Here is a 22768-nt window from a genome sequence, read left to right as displayed (position 1 = left end):
CCGCCCACTGACCCGCCTACTGACCCGCCCACTGACCCGCCCACTGACCCGCCCACTGACCCGCCCACTGACCCGCCCACTGACCCGCCCACTGACTCGCCCACTGACCCGCCCACTGACCCGCCCACTGACCCGCCCACTGACCCGCCCACTGACCCGCCCACTGACCCGCCCACTGACCCGCCCAACTGACCCGCCCACTGACCCGCCCACTGACCCGCCCACTGACCCGCCTACTGACCCGCCTACTGACCCGCCCACTGACCCGCCCACTGACCCGCCCACTGACCCGCCCACTGACCCGCCCACTGACCCGCCCACTGACCCGCCCACTGACCCGCCGACCCAGCCCAGCATGAGCCCTCATCACGTCCCATCATGAAGCCGCGAAGACCCCCCCCGCCCCCGCCTCGCTCATACCTGGGGTGTCTCCCGCACCACCCGGGTACGAGGCACGGGCCCCCCGGACTGGGCCGCCTCGAACGCCGCTGGGCCGCTACCGTTGCCGCTAGTGGAGGCAGGTCCTGATGATCAGCGGCAAGGGGGTGGGTGGGTCTGGGGTCATGTGTGGGGGGGTCCTTCGTGTTGGCAGCGGGGAATGTCGCAATGGCCTACACCAGGCAGCGGGAGCTGTGCCGGGGCCGCAATTTGGGGTCTCAAGGAGCAGGGGAGGACATGAGGGCAAAGGAGGGGGAGGACATGACACACCCGGGGTCGAGTCATGGGTTTTGGAAATAGAGGTTAGAAGCCGCGTCCCCTGTCTGCAAATATGTGTAAAGGTAAACTTGCACGCGCGCCAATGCCAGCATGCCGCGGCACCGACGCAATACGGCAATACGTCAGGCCCAGTGGCCGTGTGGATTTAGAATGGCGACGGAAGTCGGAACCCGACGGCGCGGCCCCAGTCATTGCGGCGGCGGGCAGCCGTCAGAAGCGGGAAGGGAGATTACGTGACCTTAAGAGATCGGGGACCCCGGCGAGAGGAAAGGAGGAGGTAGGCTGGGTTGCGCGGGTCGAGGTGCTTCCTCGGGCCGAGGGGAACCCTTCCGGCCGTCCCTGGCTTATGCCTACCCTACCACCCGACCCCACACAGGTGGCCCCGCAGGTCCAGGCTGCCTAATAGGTAATAAACGCGCCCCGCTGCCACCCCCCCCGTGATGAAGGTGCCGCGGCCCTGGAGGTCGTTGGTGCCGCGGGCAGTGCGAGTGCTCCGCTGCTGTTCTCCTAGAGGAAGGACCTTTACTTCCCCTCCTCCCTCCCTCCCTGGAGAGACCTTCCTTTAAGTGTTCAATGGATAACAACGCGCACGTCTTTACACTACTGCAGACAGCAGTTTTGTTTTCATTGACACGTCGGTGCGGCTGACGTTGGACTGCCACCTGGCCTCACAGGTGGCCGGGTAGCTCCCTTCGCGAGCTGCGGCGCCCACACAGCGCTTTTGGTGGAGTTCCTAACCATGGGATGGAACGCACCTTGTTGCTGCTGGGGGGGTGCCTCTGGACGCTTAGCCTGGTCCCTCTGCGCATGTTTGGAGGCGGGGTATGTAGTTAGAGCGGCGCATTGAGGCGTGCGGCTAAATGGACCGGAAATGGGGAGGGAGGTGCTGCGATTTCAGGAGTATTCCAGTTTATTTCATGTATTGAAGACAACATTGGTATGTAGGCGTCGCACAAGAGCGGCCCCAGCCACACCAACCGTATCATGCGCAATACCTTTGGTTCACCAAAGCCTTTTCGTGCAGCCATCGGCGGCAGCACTACGCGTGTGTATCGTGCTGGCCGAAGCAGCATGTTGCCATGGCGCTGAGCTGATGTTGTGAACGGGCGGACTGTCGCTGGGGCCATTGGGCTAGTGATAATAAAAGCTATATCTAGGATAATAGGGTTTATTTACCAAACATTCATACCACTCCAAGGGTATAGCCCTCCGGCTGTGTATGGAGGAATGGACGATAAGCGTCGTACGGACTTGCATCCACCAAAAAGTTAAAGCTATGGCAATGCAAAGTAACTGTGTCCATTACACGCAAATTGAGGATTTCATCGACAGCTTGTGTGCAATAAAAGGCGCAAACTGCTTTTTGATATTATTAACTTAGTAGCTAGAAGCGCAGCACGTCTCTTTTCATAGCTTGTGTCATGACTAAGCTTCCAATAGGCCGCAGAGGTCCACAGGATGCATGAAACCGGCTGTCGCCGCTGAGTAACCGGGCGTATGCCGACGACTCAGCAAGTTGAATGCCGGGGCTCAGTGCATTATGGGATTCGCTTGTGGACTGCATCTGCCGACCGCCAAGGCAAGGAGGCAGGAGTTCTGCCATGGGAATAGCTATTTTACGTGAACCTTGACAGGTCATGCCGACAGGCCGTCCACGCGACTGGTCACAAGAGACCAGGAGCGCGTGTTACTCTTTGCAGCCAAAATGTTGCAAGCAGAGAAACGGGAAACGACCGCTTTCGTCCCGGTTTTGAGCTTGTCGCTTCGGCCCTATCGGTGACCCTTGTTCCGCGCAGGGATGAGTATATCTATCCTGACGAGCTGGTCGGTGGGAGTCGCCGACTGTTTCGCGTCGGGCGATATCCGGGCATCCGCGAAGACTTGACTTTGGTACGGAGTTTGCCGCAGAATGCTAGCTCTAAAGCAGTTTCCTAAGTCCCAAGGAACGCCCTTGTTGCTCAGCAACCATATTCAGCTCCTTCAGTCTTAATAAAGACTTGCGAGGTTGCCGTTGTTGGAGAGTCTATCTCTCCTGCGTCGCCCTGTGACGCCTTCTCCCCCCGACCGTGTGCTGTGCCGTGCTGTGCAGACGAATAAGCGCGGACTGCTCCTGCAATGTAGCCATTACCTTCCCAAGCATGTTCGCGGCAAGGACGGCCGCTTGCCGTGCGTTATATACTGCCACTGCAACAGCGGCAGCCGCAGGTAGCTGACATGATGGTGGGTGGGCCCGACAGCTGGAGGAAAAGGGAGGGGAGGGGAGACCCTCTGGCCTTGCCTGGCTGAGGCGGCAGGATGTGTGTGTGTGTGTACATGCATGTTTGTGTTTAGGGAACTCACACTCCGCCTTCACACAGCTCTCGCCTACTGTCCCCGCCAGGCCCCCAGAAACCCAACCCAGCAACCCCGCCGGACGCAGCAGTTGACCGCCGCCTCCTGACGGCAGCTGTACCTTGTAGCTTTGCACATATACCCCCCCCTTTTCCTTCTTTCTCTCCATCCTTCCTTCTTCCGCTTCCTTTTAATGCTGACGAATGCTGCGACGGCGGCGATGGTAATGGCGATGTGGATGTTGATGATGTTTCAGGGATGCGGAGGAGGCCATCTGCGTGCTCATACCTTGCGGAGTCAGCGTCTTCACATTGGACTTCGCGGTGAGAGAGGACCTGGACCCGCAGTTGGCCGTGGGCCGGGAGGCAGGCGGGCGATCATACACAAAGCTGGGGGAGGGGAGGCGGGGGGGGGGGGTTAGCGAGGCCCACGGCAACCCGAGGCCCAATCCCCCACCTCCTACTTCCCCTAATGCCCCGCCCACTTCCCCCCATCCCCGTCCCTCCCCCGCACCCCAGGGTAGTGGTTTGTCTGAGGGCCAGTGGGTGACTCTGGGTGCTGAGGAGGTGGACGACGTGGCCACCGCTGTGGAGCACCTGCGTGGGGCGGGGCGGGTGTCCACTCTGGGACTGTGGGGGAGGTCCATGGGGGCGGTGACGGCGCTGCTGTACTCGCACAGAGACCCCTCCATTGCGGGAATGGTGAGTGGGGGGAAGGGGGCAGGAGGGGGGAAGTAAGGGCGTGCGTGCGTGTGTGTGTTTTGAGGGTGGGGGAGAGGGGGGCCAGGGATAGCGGATTGGAATAGGGAGACAAGATTGCGGTCGGGTGACGTTTAACGGGGTTGCTGTGAGGCAGAGCTTCTGAGGAAATGTGTGACGTAAAGAGACAAACACATCTAATGCCAAACCCCGGCCGGCGAAGTCCGACCCTGTCTGTCTATCTGCGGGCGGACACCGCTTCCATCTCACTTGCTATCTAAGGCTTCAAACCCCCCGTAACCAACCCCGCAACCCCTCTCGACCCCCCAACTCCGCAACCCCCAGGTGTTGGACTCCCCCTTCGCCCGACTGACAGATCTGATGTTGGAAATCGTTCAGGAGCAGAGGCTGCCCATCCCCCGGGCCCTGGCTAAACTGGCTCTGGCCGCAATGAAGAGATCCGTCCTGAAGAGGGCGGGATTCGACATTACCAAAGTGCGTGTGTGGTGGTGGGGGGGAAGATGGTGGGGGAAAGGGGCTGGAGGTGGGGGCAAGGTGGGGAGGAGCAAAAGCACTGATAGTTGGTATGAATGTACGTGTTTCCTACATATCCATTCACCCCTCCCCTCCCCCCAGCTTCAATCGCGTGTGGTTCGTCTTTCTCCCCCTCCCCTGGAGGTTCTTGGGGTCATTGCTTGGGGCTCCGGCAATGTGCTTTTGTGTGTGTATTTGTGTGTGTGTGGGGGGGGTGTTTTTACTCGAGCTCTCCGCCCCCCTTCCTCGGAAGGAAGTTATCCGAAGTCAACCAAAACAGCAGCAGACGTCCAACTGCCAGTATGTGTGATGTAAGCCTGTGGGGGCGGAAAATGCCTTTGCAAGACGCACGGATGCCTGTGGTGGTTGAGGCGGGCGCTGCCTCCTGCCGAACGTCCTCTCTGAAGCTGACCTCACCTTCTAATACCCACATTACTTCCCCCCTCCCCCTCCTCCTCCCCCTCCCCCCTTGGTTTGTTATGCTTCCTTCACATCGGCCGCAGCAGCCTTGCCTTGGCATCAGCTTCACTCGCTCGTGGTTCGTCATTTTCCCCCTCCCCCTTCCCCCCACTGGCGGCCGCAGGTCACCCCGGTGGACGTCGTGCCCCAGTCCCACATCCCCGCGCTGTTCGGACACGCAACGGGGGACACATTCATTCGCATTTCGCACGCGGAGGCACTCCACGCGGCGTATGCGGGGGAGAAGGAACTCATAAGGTGCGGCGGGAAGAGGGCAGGGGCGAGGTGGGAGGGAGGCGGGAAGAGGGGTTGGCGGTTGGCGAACCAACTCCCCACCTCGGGGACTGTCTTCCCCCCACCGGCCCCTCAACACTGTCAGGATACATATATACATACATACATACATACATGCATACATACATACATACATACATACATACATACATACATACATACATACATACATTCATACAGGCAGGCAGGCAGGCAGGCAGGCAGGCAGGCGGCTGGCAGAGGTTATGGCCTGACTTCTGCTTCCGGCCCACCCGGGTTCAAATCCGCCTGCCGGCTCGTCGGGTGTTTGAGGAGTGTGGAATGGGAGGTGGCCCCCCATCATATGGACGATGTAGGACGTGATAAAATCAACTTGCGAGCTAACCAGGAACTAAGTTGATGCGCCGTTGATCCGCTAGATTTGGTTGGATGCTGGTGGTGAGTTGCCGAACCCAACGAATACATTCTGAAGTCGGATGGGGTGACGGATTAGGGTGCCCCTCTAGCAGGGGAGAGCAGGGACTGCCCGGGAAAGGGGCCGCTGGCGAAGTTAACCACCCTGTAACAACATACATTCATACATACATACATACATACATACATACATACATACATACATACATACATACATACATACATACACCAATGGGACCATCACCACCGCCACCACCGCCTCTCCCCTCCAGGTTCGAGGGGGACCACAACAGCCGGCGACCCGAGTTCTTTTACCACAGGTGGGCGCCGTCGGGTGGCTGGGAGGGCAGGGGGACCAGGTGGCTTAGGGCTACGGTAGCCAGCTTATCTGATCTTACATGGGCTCATGCTGGGGTGGTGCTCGGGTGGGTCCAACAATGGTAATTTTGCTCACGATGCCTCCTGGTACTTCATGCCACGCGTGATAGTAGACCTTTCTTGTTGTGTGGTCAAAAGCCCCCACGTGGTGCGTGCAGCACCTACCTTCCAGCTAAATCCTACCTCGCAAGCCGCTCCCTCACCCTGTCATGTCTACCCCACGGGTCCCCTCTCTCTTCCGCCCACCCCCCACCCCACCCCCCANCCGGNCCCACTCTCCAAAACCCTGCTCNTANCGTGTCGAATTTCTGGCACCGCGCCCTGCTGCTGGAGCACCTCCTGGAGCCGGCTGACCTCACTCTTTCCACATCCGCATCCACTTCCACTTCTATATCCAGCCCCGCAGCGGCAACCCTGGGGTCAGGGGGCAGCAGGGGCAGCAGCAGCAGGGGCGGTGCGGGACGGCCGCTGCGGCCACCGCCGATGCGCCTCAGGCAGCCCGAAGCCAATCCAGCGCTGATCACGGCGGCGGCGACAGCCCCCGGCTCCGCCCCCAGCGGCGGCGGTGGCAGTGGCAGCGGCTCCGCCGCCGCCACGACCACGGCAGCAGCAGCGGCATTGCCGCTGCCCTTACCTCCACTGCCGGAGGATGCCGCGGGTCCTTGCGGGGGTGGAGCTGTTGAAGATGGTGGTTGCGGGGAGGAAGCCGATGTGGTTGTGGATGAGGAAGGTGTGGATGTTACGGGTGTATCTTCACGGTCGGCACCTTGGGAGCCCAGGCTGTGGGAACTGGACCCAGACAAGGCGGCTCGGGAGCGGCAGCGCTTCCGGAGGTGTGCACGGGAGGGTTGGAGGGTGGGTGGGTGGGGGGGCAGAGGTGCAAGGGTAGGGCGGGTGTTAGGGAGGGAGTGGTCATCTATCCTGGGTTCTGGCGCTCGGGAGGAGGCACCTCAGGTGGGTCGGAGGGAAGAGGTGTACACGCTGGTGGGGCCCCCGCGGCCGTGTGGTTATCAGCCTCCACCAGCCCAGGGGGTTTCACTTGTGTGTGCACGGCCCTGGCCCCCTTTTTCCCCAGAACGCCATCCTAAACCCCCATGCTGAGCTTCCCCCTTTGTCCTCCTTTCCCTCGTTGCCCACCCACGCCATGTATTACTCCTTACTTTCCCATGGCTTCAAAACTTGGCATCTTGCACATTTCCACCTCAAAGCGTCCGGGATCAACCGCCATTTCATCGTCCACGCCGCTGCGCCCTTGCATGAGCGAATGTGTGCGGGTGTGTGTGCGCCAAACTGGGTCACACACACACACACACACACCCCGATACCTCCACCCCTGCATTCGCACTGCAGGATGGCCGGGGGTCTTCCCAGCCCGTCCCGTGGCCCCGCCGGTGCCGCTAACGCCGCCGACAATCCCTTGGCCGGCGCCGCCAGCGGCGGGCTTCGGAGCAGCGCCGAGTTGGCCAAGCTGTTCGCCACCACCAGCGATGATGAGTCACTAGCGGCGCGGCTGCTAGGGGAGGATCCGCAGTGGTCGGAGGTGTTGGTTTCGGAGGCAGCGGCAAAGGGAGGAGCGTCCATGGCGGCGGGGCCGCCGCTGCCGAACGGCATTATGGCTAGCAGCATCATGGCGATGGCACGTTTGCTGCCAACGAGGGAGGAGGAGGAAGAGGAGCAGCTTCGAGCGGCGTTGGAGTTGTCTCTGTTAGAGGCGGGGGGAGTGCCGCCGCCTCCCATGACTTCGTTGGCTTCAGTATCGGCGGCGGCGGCTTCGTCCTCATCGTCGACGAAATGGCAAAACGGGACCGGCCCCGCCGAAGCTGCCGGGACCCAGCAGCAGAAAGAGCTGCAGGCGGGGGTGCTACAGCCATCTTCGATAGGGAATGGTGGAACGGGGCCAAGGCCAGGGCCTAGCACTGCGCTCGGGTCCGGGCCGGGGTCGCTCGGACGAGGGGGGGCACTCGGACGTGCGGGAGCTGCGGATAGCGGAGCGGGAGGGCGCGTGGCGGCGGCGGCGGCGGCGGCGATGTCATCGTTAGTTTGCCCTGACGCATTGTTAGCTGGAGCGCCATCGACGTCGCCGGCTCTGGCGCCGCCGCCATTACTAGTGGAGAGTGCCGCCGCGATGCAACCGGCGATGGCGGCGGCGACGGAGTCGACGACAGCATCAGCAGGGCCAGCGGCTGCCGAGGATGTGCTCCCAGGGCGAAGCAAGTCGTGAGTGGGGTCGTGAACGGGTGCCTGCGTGCAGCCAGGCGTCAGTTGGCTCTCTAGATAGTGCGCGTGGCTGTGCCGTCCTAGTAATCTAGAGGTGGCTGGGATGGAAGCTGGGATGAAGGGTTTGTGTAGGGCCCCCCGGTCCTGCAGGGTTTCGTGGCGCATCTTTGATGGGCCTGGCACGCGTGCGGCTTGCCGTCATGTCAATGAAGGCCATAGCGCTTACGATGACTGGGATTTCCAAGCTGAAAGACCTGCGTTTCGGGTATATGGATGGTCTCAGTAATTACGGGTGCCCTTATGTGCAGCGCTGCCTTCTGCCGCCGCGGCGGAAAGGCTTTGCCCCGGGCCGGGTCGGTCGTTTTAGATAGAGAGCGATCGTCGTCGGGACTTGGGGCATGTGTGTCGATCTTCTCCTGCATCTTCTGTCGTTGCGTTAAATCGTCACGTTAAGAGTTCTGCCGGCGGTGTTTTGTATATCGGCAAGCATTCGTTTTCCCTTTTGTGTTCTGCATGCAGTCCTCCTTTTTCATTCATTCCACTGTTTAAATTCATATATGTGATCCTCCCATCTCCTTCTCCCTCCTCCTCCCTGGTCGCCAGGCACGAAGCCCCCCGAGCTCAGCAGCCCCTCTTGGAGCTCATGCCCTCCACCGCCTTGTCGGGACCGCCTCACCCAGGGCAGCAACCTGAGGGAGGGCCGGCGGACCTACTTGCAGCAGCCCCAGCATCAGAAAAGGACAGGGATTTGCCACAGCCGGGGCCCGTTGCAGGTTTCTCAGGCCCCACAACCAGCGGCGCCCTCTCGGCGTTGGGGGCCGTAGTTCTCCGGAGGCAGGGTGATGAGCAGGACGCAGCGGACGCCGCTACCGCCGTTGCTGCTACTGCTTTTCCGGCAGCGCCTGGCGTCAACATTTACGACTTATATACAGAGGATGAGCTCGTGGCCTTGGCGGTGCAGTTGTCGCTGCAGGAGAGTAAGGCGGTAGAGGCGGCGATGGCGGGTCCAGGCGGGACGGCGGGTGCAGCGACCGGCTTGCCCTCCTTGCTGTAAGATCCGACTTTAGTGGCGAGGCAATAAATGTTGAGGAAGGAAAGGTGGTTTAGCTTTTTAGCGCCGAATTTAGGAAATGTTGCGGGCGTCCCTGCCCGCATGGTACGCGAGGTGCTGACTAGAGGTGCTTAGGAACAATCTCAGGTGACGAGTTGTGGGCACTTACGACGCAATGGGTGGGTATATGGTGATTGCAGTGGCCAATCAGTATTGATGGAGGGTCTCGAGTGCCCTCACCGTGGCATCCAAGCTCCATACGTACGGGTTCAGGGTCGATGGTTCAAACCGTTTGCTCGAGGTGCTTTGAGCGTGCACATACGCGTATATAGGACCAGATTTGGCTTGTCCGTGACCGCCGGTGGTGGACGATGGTGTGACTTGCCCACGTGGTGTACAACATGCACGGTATGGGAGTTGGTGGTGTGCACGGTAGCTCATTCCGGGGATGGACGATTCCTGGGCTGCAGTTGCAAGAGCTTGTTGGATGCGAGAACTTCAAGGCACGTGGTTACCATTCTCCCCTAGCCGCAGCAATTGACGCCTGCTGCCGGTCCCCTAACTTCAGTAATTGGCATTAAACAGCTGGACGTAAGCATGGCACGTGCGAATCAGAACCATAATTGGCTGTACGAGCGAACACACAGGTGTGTGCAGTCTCCAGGCGCAAATGCAGATAGGCGCATGGATCTGTCGGCGAGTTAGTCCATAAATGGCCTGGCCAAACGTTGCCATCGCCGTCATGGCGCTTTCAAACGTTTAAAGCGTTTCGGCTGGACTGGCATCATTTGTCCGGATGTTCGTAGTTGAGCATCTGCACAGCAGCGGTCACTAAATCTACTATTGAATCACGCCCTGCACACTGGCCATTGCCAAATCCATGGTTCCATGCCACAGAAGCTCACAGGGATTCGACTACACACGTAGTTGATAGGAGCGCACCATATGCCCTATCATGTAGCGATGCCTCAAGCACCCTAGCCGACACATCTGCATGGTTTGCGCTGGGAAATATGCACGGCTGTGCACTAATCGATACCACCGAATGCCGTTGTAATGCTCCTGACCAGGTCCCCGCCTGCACGGTACACACACCTTCTCGGCAGCTGATCCCTTACCATGACCGCCTGTCAAAGGACCTTGGCGCGGGACATCAAAATGCCCATCACAATGGTTGAATAATCCCCGCACGCCTTCCGCTTGATTGGCCAACTCAATGTACGTAAGGGTCTTAAATGTCGATGTGCCATCTTGACGTACAACAATTCACTCCCTCACGATTAGCAACTGTGGAGGTGCAACTATGCAGCCCCGCTGCCCGCAAGAGCCTACGCATCCTACCAGGCCCCGTGAACGCAGACATGGATCAGAAAAAGGGAAGCCCTCAGAGGAGGGAACGCCGGAATACCTGAAGGATGTATCGGCGATGCATTTGCTGACATGGTTAATCGTCGGCTTAGTCAGTCAATTCTTTCCCATCCTGCGCGCCCACAGTCCCACCGTCATCCACAGCAGTGACCTAGAACGCGAATGAAGTGAAATTGAAACGCATTCAGCAGTACGCAAACCCCATACCAGCAGCGCAAACGAAACGCTCTTTTACGGCCTTAGTTCTCAGCCATGCTCCTGAACCTTGGTTCGCACGCCACATCAAAGGGTTCGACCCCGCTGCCGACCCTCTTGCTCGCCGAAGGGGACCCGAAACAATGCGAAAGATAACGCAAAAACAGCGTAGCAACGTAAACAAGAATACGCGCGGCCAGCTGGCGCAATCTGCCATACTTAGAATGCTGAGACGTTGGAAACGCCACATCCAGCCGCAATCAGGCTAGCCCATCCCCGTTTCGCTCATGCAGTAGCCGCACTTGCACGTATCAGCTCATGCAAATCCCTTAATACCCATCCTCGCTCTTACTCATGTCCTGTAGGCCATCCACTAACCCACCGACCTAAAAGGGCCCCACCAGCCTAAACCCGTCGTCAAGCTGCCCTCCGGTTGCAGCACAGCCGACGTCGCACCCCACCTGCCTAATAAGCTGCTGTTGGGTGCTCTTGCAAGAAGTCAATACACCCGAATGAAACAGGAGCTGATTGCCCTCTAGAGAACTATTAGAACGCGAACCCATACTCATTTCCGCCATACTCTTGTAGAACCTGCCCCAGGTACCGCTTTTGGCCGGTCGTATCCAGGGCCTGCATGATGCGCCTTCGCGTTACCTATCTGCCATTTACGCGCCCCCGCTCCTGAGCGGGCCATTCTGTTGCGATGACAACCTAATCACCTATTTTCCTGCTTCGACCCAGCAAAGTCCAGAAATCCAAAACAGGCCTACACACGTCTTAACCAGCCTCACAGTTATGCATCCCAGCTCAACCTACCAGCTCAGAAGAATTTCGAGTATTGGCGCTTAATTGCCCGCGTTGACTGCTTGAGCGCTTCGTTGTTGTTCCTGAGCATAGAGCAAAACTCGAGATAATCAATATGCCCATCACCGTTCGTGTCAGCGGTGGCGAGCAGCTCCTTGGCGTCGTCGTAGATACCGAATTTTTTCAACTCGTGCTCCAGCTCCACAACGCTGATTGTGCCACTGCCGTCCTTGTCGATCTGCTTGAATGCCTGTTGCAGCAGCTCCTCTTTTTCCAGCTTCGATAGGTGCATCGTGGCCGCCACGAACTCGTTATAGTCGATAAGACCGTCGCCATCCACGTCCGCGATTGACATGAGTTGCTGCAGCTCCACCTCGTTGATCTTGTGGCCCCATTGCGCTAGCGCCTTGCGCATCTCCTCCACCGTAATCGTGCCGCTGCTGTCCGCGTCGATCGATTTGAACAGCTCCTTGAGGCCTGAGCGGAAAGACGGGACAACAGACACGGGGTATGGAGCATTTACCGTTTCGTCGCCAGGGTCAAAAATGCAGACCTCGTCCGGTTCACCACTGATGTCCCAGAATGCAGAGACCCTATCCCAGGTATCGTTAAAAATGCACATTTAAATCTAGCAAGCCGCATGTATGCTACCACGGTCGGTCTTACCGTGTAGGCCAGTCTGCCACAGTGCTACAGCAATTAATGCCGCGGACATTGTGTTGCGGTGTCAGGACACCATTTGCAGCTGATACCCTCAAGGAAGCTGTCAAGGAACAACTTCAGCTTAGGCCGCGATGCAACCGCACCCTTGAGACATCTACTTGCTGCTATGTGCTTGCTCCTACATCATATTTCTTAAAACCCATAGGTGTACATGTGCTGCCCAAGCAGATGTTATTGGCCCCGGAGCCCACATCGAAGTTCCAAAAGCACATAGCTCTTTGGAATCATGCAGCCAAGCCTCAGGGCTTCTAATCTTCAACTGAGAAATTCAATAACGACGGTGCAGATGAGCCAGGACAGAGGCTTGCCAAGCAAAGGCTCCCAAGGGAATGCCCTGTACCACGCTAATTAAAGGTTGCCGCCCTGGTTACCGCCAGTCCCGGTCTCAGCAGGTCCCTCGCGCAACGTGTTTCCCATGCTCTTACTTCAGGTTTTTCCCGGGAACCTTCCTCGCCTGCTGCTAATTCATTTTCGGGTGCTTCCATTACCATTGCTGTCACTGCTGATTTGGGTCAAACCAACGCGCACCTGCAATCTCATCCGGCGTGAGATGCTGCCCAATTACCATCAGACAGGCCTTCTTTAGCTTGTTCATCTGCGCGAACTGCTTGAGCCGCTTGAGAACCACGCTATCCAGGGCAATATCCAGCGCAACGCCCTCCTTAATCAGCCATTCGTGCTTCAGGATTTGCGCCGCGGTGGCGCGCTTCGTTACGTCCTGATCCAGCAACCGCCGGACACAGTCCTTTGCAGCATCCGAAATCTTGGGCCAAGGTTCGGTTTTGAAGTCAAGGTGACCTTTCAAGACCATCTTGAAAATCTGGTCCTCGGTATCGCCCCAAAAAGGGGGCAGGCCGGAGAGCAGGATGTAAAGGATGACGCCCAGGCTCCACATGTCGGCCTCATGGCTGTAGTTCTTGCGCAGCACCTCAGGTGCGACGTAATAGGGGCTGCCGACAAGGTCGCGGAAACGCTCGCCAGGCTTGAAGAACACTCCCAGGCCGAAGTCGGTCAACTTAAGCTCACCCTCCGGGCCCTTGCTCGTCAGCAGGAAGTTCTCTGCAACACGCAGTCATTGCCAGCAGTGTGGGGAGGCCGGGTTGATAGGTACAATAGGTTCCGTCATTCACATGGGTGAAGTACAGGGCAGCATCGGTGTATAGAACGCAACGTGCCTGGTTGACCTGTACGGAGCCCTAACCCAAGCGCCAGGACCTACCTGGCTTGAGATCGCGATGCATAACTCCTAGCTCGTGGCAGTGATTCACGACCTCCACCATCTTGCGAAAAATGAGCGCAGCCTTCTTCTCGGTGAAGTTCCCCGCCTCAACGATGCTGTCGAAAAGCTCGCCACCCGCGCACAACTCCATCGTAATGTGCACAAACTCCTTATCCTCGTGTGTACTCTGCACGTGAAAGATGCCAAATGAAAACTTCTGGGGCTCACAACAATAACGGCCCAACCCACGCGGAATGCAAAGCGCAGGTCTGCACGTACACCTTCATGCTCTCATGCACACCTTGAGAGTAACAACGTAAGGGTGCCCGGCAACGAGGTTCATGATGGCAACCTCGGCCTGCACGTCCTTTACATCCTCTTTGCAGACAAGCTTGGCCTTGCTGATAGACTTGACAGCCACAGGCTCGCCTGTTGATTTCTTCGAGCCCGCCCGCACGACACCAAAAGCACCCTTGCCAATCTGTTTGTCGACTCGGTACATATCTTCGAGCTTTGGGTCATGCGGACCTTTGCCAAGAATATTGGCAACGGAGAAGCTCTGACGTGTTTCCCCCATGACTATAGATACTTCAGCAGAGCTCAAAGTAGTTAACCCTGCAGGTCGACGGCCCAGGGCAAGGTGTGCGCGGCATGAATCCCTTCTGAAGACCACAGCAAGGAGATTTCTGGCCATGCATGGACTGTACGCAAATTCTTAAGTACATCACACTTATCTGTGCCACTGAGGGGGCCAATAAGTCCTTACACAACCTAAGTCCGATCGTGGCTGGGTCCCAGGACCAACGTGAACAAAAAGCAGAGAGCCCTGACCCTTAGACATGCAAGATAATTTCAGGCAACCGAGACTTGCGATGCTAGCGACCGCCAGCTGCTCAACCCAATGACATGGCACCGCCGGCATCGCACCTGGTTACAGTGAAGCGCGCCGCAGGAAGCGGCCAATAAGATGAAGTGGATGAGCGCTGAACGATGCCGTTTGCCTACACAACTTGTAAACCGGCAACTAGTATTAATGACTGGGGTAGGCAACTTAGGTACGTTGTCCGTGACAAGTTCTACTTTTGCTGAAGACCGAAACAGAGGAATCTAAACCAAGAGATATTGGCCGGCAGTAGTCAATAGAGAGAGAGAGAGGACATGGCAGTATGCCGTACGTCTCATGGTTCTGAGAAATGTACCTGGCAAAACTATTGCATAATTGGACCCCTAGAGTTATGACAAAGATATATTTATCTGACACAGCTCAAACCTTGGACTGCGCCTTGAGATACCTGTGTATACCGGTGCCACTGACTGTAAAGTGCAAAACTGTTGTTCTTAAGGTGCATTTGACAACAAAAAAATCCAGTCGAGTATCTCAACCCTACCTTGTTAACCGAGCTGCGTGCGCGAAGACACTGTTATCTCCCGCTTGCACCCTCTGCATGAACGTTACAGTGCGCTTGCTTTACGGTTTGTCCATTGGAAGGATCTTAGTGGTGCAATGCTCGGTCTGAATTTCCACCCTTAGTCTGGTGCTCCCGATCGAGACTCCCCTTGGCTTGAGCTCCGTTCCGCAGCCATAAAATCTTGTATGGATCACTACGAGGAGCTTGATCTTATAGGCAAAGGCACCTATGGAAAGGTCTACAAAGTAAGACTTCCATAATGAAGCGTCTTCAAGGCAAGTATACGACGCGCGACACAACCTTGTGGGTTACTTGTTTCTGCCGCCGTTGCCAGGTACGGAGCAGAGCGGAGGACGAGATCTATGTGGTCAAGAAGGTTCACTTTGACGGCGTCCCTCAATCAGAGGCGGAAGCCGCGCTGCGGGAAGGTCAGGTGCTAAGCTTGCTGCGTCATCCTCATGTTGTTCCTTACAAAGAGGTCAGTCGAGCAGACGTCGAGTGGGTCTAATGTCGGGACAGATTGAAATTAACAATCGCGTCGGTTTTGTTAGTTACAACATACGCAGAAGCTAATGGGCGATCAGCGCGCGGCCACGGCCCCACGCAGTGGAGCAAACACAGTATTGTCTCTAAACATGATGATATGATGGAAGGCAGTATTGTAGTTTAAATTCTTTTTTTTGTAAATAGAGGTAGACAGCAAGGAGGCTGTACGAACATGTAAAGAGCTGAAAGGAGCCCTCATCTCCCACCCGCTTGCCACCCCTGTAGTTCTTCAAGCACACGGACGGTGACCTGTGTCTCGTTATGGCGTACTGCGAGGGAGGGGACCTGTTCCGGTACATACGAGACCTAAGGTCCGGCGGTTTTGTGCATTTGCGGTTCCCAGCTTAGCCGGTGTTTCCACGACATATTCCATCATTGCCTTTCTTGTGTATCATAGAAAAAGCTTGTGGGCCCTCCATTCAATGCCTGATGAGATGATGGCAGAGTCTGTGCGACCGAATTACTGCAAAATGAGAGGCTTGCTGCCGTACCGTGTTATGCATGGAAGCGGGAAAATCCCACGTTTTGTTCGGCGAGCAGATTTCGTTTTCTGGACACATGCATCCTCGCGGATGGGGCCATCACTGGTCTCATCGAGACTCATGCTGGCGATATGATGTGCATGGGGCCCCTGGGGCCTGTAGCCGCTGTGCGGCCCCCCCGTTATTCGGCGCGCGGGTCTTGACAACATGGCATTACCCAACATCCTCTGGTACCGTAGCCATTGCTTTCTGTTTTGCGGGATGACCATGCGATCAGTGCTTGCTCATGCCCAAACGGGATTTGCTTACAAGCCAGCCTCTCTTTCATTAGCCGTGAGTTCAAATGACGCAAAGGTGTAGACAGGTGTAGACCTGTCGACCATGTACACCGAGCTGTCGTAACCGACGGAAATGAATTTTCTGACCGAAATCTCCACGCAGCTGTTTCGTTATGTTCCTATGCCACATCCAGGAAACACGGCAAGACGGTTCCGGAGTCGCAAGTGTGGCAGTGGCTCGTACAGCTGCTGCTGTCGCTGTCGTACATTCACACCAAGCGCATTTTGCACCGGGATGTAAAGACGCAAAACATATTCCTGTCTCAGGGGAAGGTAGGTCCAAGAGGTTGCGATACTGGGGCTGCGGCTGGGGACGCCTCTGAACCAAGCGAAGATCTCAGACTGTTGGCCGGCCAAGAAGGACGGGCAAATACAGAGGGTCGGTCCGCCTTTGAGCTCCCCTGTCATACAGCCTTGTCTTCATGCGGCTATCTTTGGTGTAGAATGACCGGATAGTCCACTGACAGGTCCTGCTGGGCGACTTTGGTCTGGCGAAGCAGCTGCAGCGCACGTTTGAAATGGCGCGGACACCTATCGGCACACCGTACTACATGTAAGCCTCGGTTGATCCCATCCCTGCCAATACCTAGCGGGTATGACAGCGCATAGTGGCGTCCTAACATCGAATGCTAAACGAGGGCCGAACAGCTCTCTTATACACTGCGCAAAGCCCATGAGTCTGTGGGCATGCCTTGTGGACAAGAGATCTGTGCAGCCGTTCATAAATTGTACGGGTCAGTTTGTAAGGGTTGTGAGTTGCGAAGCACGGAAGCACAGCCCTTGCGCACGGGGCCTGTCCTCAGTCTTGTATTTAAACAGATACAAGTGACAGCAACTGCAACCTTGATGGCAGGTGCTGATGGTCACGAAGTCGTGCAGTGACTGCTGCAGCTCCCAAATCGTAGTGTACATAAACAGCCACCCGATGTGGCTCAGAGTCTCCCCCTCGGGGCCTCATCGTGGGTTTCCTCCGCCTGAGACTGGGTCGGCGGCTATGACGGCTGACCGGCCCTCCTGCCCCCTATGGCAGGGCTCCCGAGATTTTCGAAGAACAGCCGTACAGCTTCAAGAGTGATGTCTGGGCGCTGGGCTGCGTCATGTACGAGATGATGACGGGGAAGGCGGCATTTGCAGCGGACAACCTGTCGCGGGTCGTGCTGCGGGTGAGAAGCTTGGGAGGGTTTTACCCCTAGATGCCGTGGGTGGTGGATTTGCGAAGACCCGGGATGGCCAGTTGGGCGGGCTGCAGTGGGGCTAGTTGTCACGGTGCCGGATGGCAGGAAGGGGAGGAAGGGAAAGAAGAGGAACAGAGCCAGGAAGAGGGCTTAAAGTGCAAGTTTGGGTTCCCAGTCAGACCCCGACACAACTGACCCATCTGCTGGGGCCTTCGTAAGGGAGGATCCGCTGCAAACAAACGGTTCAATTGGCCCCTCCTGCTAGGGAAACAATGCCTGTGTGTCCCCTTCATCAGAGGCACTGTCCAGATCCTGCACCCTGGCCGTGCTTCCATCCCCGCATCGGCACCTACCTATGCAGTGACGTCGTCCCTGCTGTCAAGGAGCACAGAGGCCACCTTGATGAGCCTGAACGTTTTTAATGTGAAAAGCTGGTCCGTCATTAAACCTCGTGCATTTTCCCTGTCGCCACCACCATCACCAGGTGATTCGAGGGCAGTACGACCCCCTGCCTGAGTCGTACAGCGCCTCACTGCGTGCCGTGGTCACATCAATGTTGTGTCGGGACGTCAACTCCAGACCAGATGCCAACCAGCTGCTTACGGTGCCGCCGGTGGTGCCGCACGTGCAGGTAGGCGGAGGGGGGTTGATGGACGTGGCCTGGCCTTGCGTGGGATAATCACGTTCGTGTCGTGCTCCTGATCAGTGTTTCTTGTCGTTCGTGAGGTTTAGAGTGTGCGCACATCGCGATATGTACCATAATTAACCAAGCTAGAATAAGTTATATGCCGTACTATTGCCGCACTACCATTCCACAGTCGTACTTGGAGACCCTGACGGCGGAGGGTCCTAGCGGCTGGGCCACGTGGCGCATGAGGCCCCCGATTGCGGCTATGGTTCAGGTGGGGCGCAGCGGAGACTCTCTTCCGCGGTTGGGCTGCGCTGTGCTGCGTTGAGCTGAGCTGGGTCAGGGCTTGGGGTTTGGGCTCTGTTACCGCGTGTAAGGGTGGGTGGGTGCGTGTATGTGCCTGCTTGGGATTGAACTGGTGGTCGCACATCGATAGGACCCTGGGAAGCTTAACCCGGCCTAGTACTGGAGAACCCATGGAACAAACGGACGCGGGGTAACGCCATAGATAGAGGTCAACGGATGCATCTAGCCCAGTTGCCAGATGGTCAATTTGGGGGGAAACGTCTCTCGCCATCTACCGATACGCTAATCGACAGATCGGTAGAGTGTCGATTGGCGTGGGCACGGGAAAGGGAAGGAAGGGGCAAAGCGGACCTCACGAGACGCCCAACACGTATGGAAGATGTCCGGATAAGTTGACAAGGTGCCGTCCGTGGCGACGGAGACTTGGCGTATCCGGGAGGGGACTATGTGGACACGAGTCCCGGTCCGCCACCCCTGCACCACCCAAGACCCGGTCCCGATACTTTTTAGAGCTCAAGCAAGAAGTGGCGCGTTGCTCGCCTGTATGCCTATGTTTGTGTGTCTGTATGTTGTGAGGAACCATTGCGTGTGCATGTGTGAAGACATCTTTGAGGGCATGTCGGGGCGTTGGTGCTGTTTTCAGCCGTACGTACAGAGCTGCTGCAGCAATGACACCCCAGCCCGGCTCGGTGGATAACCATTGTGACACGCATACACCGGTGCCTCCACGCAGATGAGCGAAGCGCTGGAGGCGGCGGGAATTACACCAGCGTCTGCTGGGGGTGGCGGTGGCGGAGGCGGTGCTGCTGGAAGAGGCCGCTTATCGCGACCCAGCAGCGCACAGGCGATGTACGTTACCCCGGAGCTACCGGTACCCCTGGCCGCGGAGCCCTTTCTGGCTCCAGAACCACCCGCGCCGCCGCCGCCAGCCACACCTGATCTTCGTTCTGGTGTCAGTGGGGGCCAGGTGGTGAAGCTGCCGCCGCTGCCGGGCGCTAAGCTGCCGCCAATCCGTACACCGTACGGCCTCGCGACGCCGTTTATGGGTGAGCTGCCAGCACGGGCCTCAGGTTCCACTTATTGTCGGGAACTAGCGTTGACATGTAATGCAGGTAGGTTGGTTAGCTTTCCGGTATAGGTACCCATATCTACCTACACATTTTGGATTTCTCCCCGGGGCCCAACCCCCTTGGCCACTTGTTGCTCTCTACCGCCGGTGTACAGGGCATCGGGGGTTAGGTTTTGGCACTCTGCGCACGATTGATTTCCCGTTTTCTTGCCTCGCCGTGCGTGCAGTTGCTTCCCTGTCTTGTTCTTTCCCACTTTAGCTGGTGTCACTCGCATCTCATGTTGTACCCTCCCTTTCCGCCCCCTTCTTCTTTAGGTGGTCTTTTGCAACCCCAACAGCAGTATGCGGAGCTGCACATGTTGGCACACCAGGTGGGAGGTCGTGTATGTATGTATGTGTGCGGTACCCGGGTAGCTAGGTACTTACATACCGGGTCCAGACTCCAGAGGGGCTCTTGACTGAGGGGGTAGGCTCACGTATGCTAGGATCACCCTGCGCAGCCGGGATGAGTCCAACTACCTTACGGTCGTTTGTCCCGAGTAAAAAGGGGTCCTGTGTGTGGAACTGAGGCACCCGTAACCTGCGGCACGATAAGGAGTCCTGTGCCACTGCTGGGCCTTCCATGCAGTGTTTTTAAAAGTAATTACTAGTGACCAAGTGGTTACTGAGAAAATAATTCCCCTCCAGAAGGTGGTCACTAGGAAATGTTTTGAGTCACGTGCCAGTAACCAGGTGGTCGCCAGGAAATAGGGGGCCACGGACCCCCTGTAGTGACCACCTACTGAAAAATGTTTTGACGCTTGGATGGGAGCAGTGATGCTTTACAGAGCTCGGCTCGGGAACACGTTGCTGTACATAGAGTTCAGCTGGATCATTGGATGCATGGTTCCAGTGGGCTCCTGTTCAGCATACTCGCTGGGGAAACACTTTTGTAAGGTGGTTACCAAGGAAAACCCCCACAGTAACCACTTGGTCAGTAAAAATTACCACGGTGAAAAAGTTTAAAAAACACTGCTTCCATGCACCTCCCCGCAGGTGATGGCTATTCGCACAAGTCAGCGCGAAGGAGGAGACGGCGAGGTGAAGGACGAAGCGGTCGTAGAGGCGGCAGCAGTGACGGCAGCGCCTCCTCCCGCTGCCGCCGCCGCTGTGCGGCCCACTCACCAGGGTGCTGCTGCTGCCGTCGGTGATGCAGAGGATGTGGTCAAGGCTCTGGATCGGACGCTCTTGCGCACCTTGGAGATTGCACGTAAGGACATACCGGGAAAGTTATCACCTGGTTGAATATGGCACTGGTGCCTGCGTCAGTTGGTCTGTTCGGTATGTTTGCATGTAACGTATTAGAAGAATCCTTCGATCTTTGGTTCCCCTAAAGAAGACGAAGACTTTGGAGAAGACTTTGGTTCATCCCCTTTAGTTCTTCCCCTAAAGGGGAACTTAAGGTATGTCCTCCTCCTTGTCCTATCCTTCCTGCTTTCTCCTGGTTTGGCGACGGCCGACGGATGTAGCTCCATACGTCGATATCCACCCGGACCGGTGGTGGTTTTGCTGACCGGTTGGATGTGGCCGATTTTTCAGTGGAAGAACATGCAGTCGAATAACGCTCGCCAGGGTTCTATGCATTTACTACAAATGAGCAATGTCGTCTGGCCAAGGCTGCTCACCTCCCTACCCTGCGTGCGACGACGACCTTGCCCTCAAACAGTGCAAAGGTGCTCTTTACTGCTCTCTCTCGGTTCACCCCCAACCCCTACTACGTCCTTGTATTCACTCTGGGGCCCAAGGTCTCTATTGAACTGGCTTTAACCGTTCTCCCTTCCGCTCTCTCATCGTGCTGCTGCTGTTGCTGCTGCGTGGGTTCGTTGCCCGCAGGTAAGGCGGTGGCCGACAGTAGCAGCACTCCCACGGCGGCGGCGGCAGGAGGGGTGGGCGGCAAGGGTGGCGGCGAGGGCGGTGGCGGCAAGAACGGCGCTATTGACGAGGCTTGGCTATCTGCGGGGCTGCCACAGGGCGGGTTTGGGTTCGGACATAGCACCAGCTGCAAAGAGCCGGCCAGGTGGGGAGAAACAGTGCGTACATCTAAATGCGTCTGTCTATCTGTCTGTCTGCCTGTGAGATTTCCATGGGGACCTGTGCACCTGAACCAGTATTAGAGCTGTCGGGAGGGGTTGGGGGAATGGCCTCACTTGGAGCCCTGCAGGACTCTGCAGCCCTAGCCCCCACAACTGCCATTACCGCCACAACCCGGCCTTGCAACCCCAACCCCAGTCCCAGTAGCATTCCATTCCATTCTGCACACCACCTCATCCCATCCCACCGCACCCGCTCCAACCCCTTCGCAGGTCGGATGTGACGTTGCCGCCCATCCACACCCGACGAACCTCCTCAGCCCAACGCCAACTCAACTGGGGTCTCCCAGCCGCAGTGGCGGATACCCCCGCCACCGCTGCCAGCTCTGCTGTGTTGGCAGGAGGAAGAGGTGGAGGACATGCCAGCAGTCCACAACCGGCTACTCCATCACCACAGGTCAACCACTACCACAACCACAACCACCAGACGTTATCCTCTTTGGCGGGGGCCCTGGCGGCGTCTGACCCGCTGACGCCCGCCCCTGGAGTCCCGGCACGCGCGAGCCATTACGAGGTGCCGGACGAGGGGCTGGTGTCTCTGTCTAATGTGAGAGCGCCCAGGGAGGGACCGGGTGGTGAACGGCAGGTGCTGCCTGTTCGGGAATGGAGGGGGCTTGGGCGGACGAGGGTTCTTTCCCTTTGGATTTGTCCGGTGGCCCCCGGCTGCACTGGGGACGTGTAGAGGATGTTGTTGGAGATGTGAACTCTTGGCTGCCGTACAGAGGGAAGGTGAATGTGCAGCGTGCTCTTCGAACCAATACGCGCCGCAGCTCCATCCCCGCAAGCCTGCTAGTCTCCTCCCTCGACACCCCCCCCGCTCCACATTCACATACACGAAAAAGACGAGTACGAGCAAGAATTATTGGAATCCGGATCCAGCGCTGGAGTTATCACCCTCTTATCTGCCGGCATAGACACAATGCATGTCTGTATCCCCGCCTCTCGCCTCTTGTCCCCCTGCCCCCTCGCCCCGCAGGTTACGTTGCATGCCCAGTCGTTATCCAACCGGCGCATTAACCTGGAGCAGTATTGTGCGGAGAGGCTGGGGGAGGAGCTCATGGCGCAGGTCATGCAGGTGGGTGGGATAGGAAGGAGGGGTTGCGGGGTGGGAGTGTTGTGCCTTGAGCGGAGTGATGCGGACTGCGTGGACGGATCGCTCGAGTTGCGGATTCCTTGGCGCCCTGCTGGGGAGCACCACACGTGCGGCCGATTGACCCGTAGGGCTCCCCTCCCTCCTTCCCACCAGCTTTTGGTGTGTGGAATAACTTCCGAATTCGGAATGCATAATTGTCATGCTCCTGAGAA

General features: G+C 57.5%; 3 protein-coding genes across 3 annotated transcripts in view; 1 reads left to right on the top strand and 2 right to left on the bottom strand.

Moving 5' to 3' along the window:
- VOLCADRAFT_105894 (uncharacterized protein) overlaps positions 1–1892 on the bottom strand; it is a 6065-nt gene extending 4173 nt beyond the window's left edge. The window contains exons 1-3 of the mRNA XM_002953253.1: positions 1713–1892; positions 1473–1518; positions 421–524 (exon numbers count right to left, since the gene is read on the bottom strand). Of these exons, the coding sequence (XP_002953299.1) occupies positions 421–524; positions 1473–1518; positions 1713–1844 (282 nt within the window). The 5' untranslated portion in view covers positions 1845–1892. The remainder of the gene's footprint in view (positions 1–420; positions 525–1472; positions 1519–1712) is intronic.
- A 7111-nt stretch (positions 1893–9003) lies between these two features.
- VOLCADRAFT_109867 (uncharacterized protein) lies at positions 9004–14997 on the bottom strand. Its single transcript, XM_002953252.1, has 7 exons — positions 14907–14997; positions 14770–14822; positions 14309–14382; positions 13683–13996; positions 13382–13568; positions 12691–13221; positions 9004–11916 (listed from the first exon to the last, which is right to left on the bottom strand). The coding sequence occupies exons 4-7, from the start codon at positions 13956–13958 to the stop codon at positions 11456–11458; spliced, it is 1455 nt and encodes a 484-aa protein (XP_002953298.1). The 5' UTR covers positions 13959–13996; positions 14309–14382; positions 14770–14822; positions 14907–14997; the 3' UTR covers positions 9004–11455.
- Positions 14994–17965, top strand: cnk8 (NimA-related protein kinase 8; the record flags this gene model as incomplete). Its single annotated transcript, XM_002953331.1, has 7 exons — positions 14994–15035; positions 15125–15268; positions 15562–15647; positions 16291–16429; positions 16624–16709; positions 17187–17319; positions 17816–17965. Coding segments are annotated over 7 exons (780 nt in total), but the record flags the coding sequence as incomplete, so codon positions are not given.
- Positions 17966–22768: the final 4803 nt, after the last annotated feature.

Source organism: Volvox carteri (assembly GCF_000143455.1).
Source record: "Volvox carteri f. nagariensis unplaced genomic scaffold VOLCAscaffold_35, whole genome shotgun sequence".
Classification (NCBI taxonomy): Eukaryota; Viridiplantae; Chlorophyta; class Chlorophyceae; order Chlamydomonadales; family Volvocaceae; genus Volvox; species Volvox carteri.
The sequence above is the reverse complement of the archived record's forward strand: the minus strand, read 5'-3'. Positions and strand labels throughout refer to the sequence as shown.

Bases quoted from the DNA above. Each gene is read 5' to 3' on its own strand.
- VOLCADRAFT_109867 (XM_002953252.1), bottom strand. From the start codon at position 13,958: ATGGGGGAAACACGTCAGAGCTTCTCCGTTGCCAATATTCTTGGCAAA. The intron at 13,569-13,682 runs GTGTGCATGAGA...TTTCACGTGCAG, and splicing joins CTTACGTTGTTACTCTCAAG to AGTACACACGAGGATAAGGA. The intron at 13,222-13,381 runs GTAGGTCCTGGC...TGCGTGTTGCAG, and splicing joins GCATCGCGATCTCAAGCCAG to AGAACTTCCTGCTGACGAGC.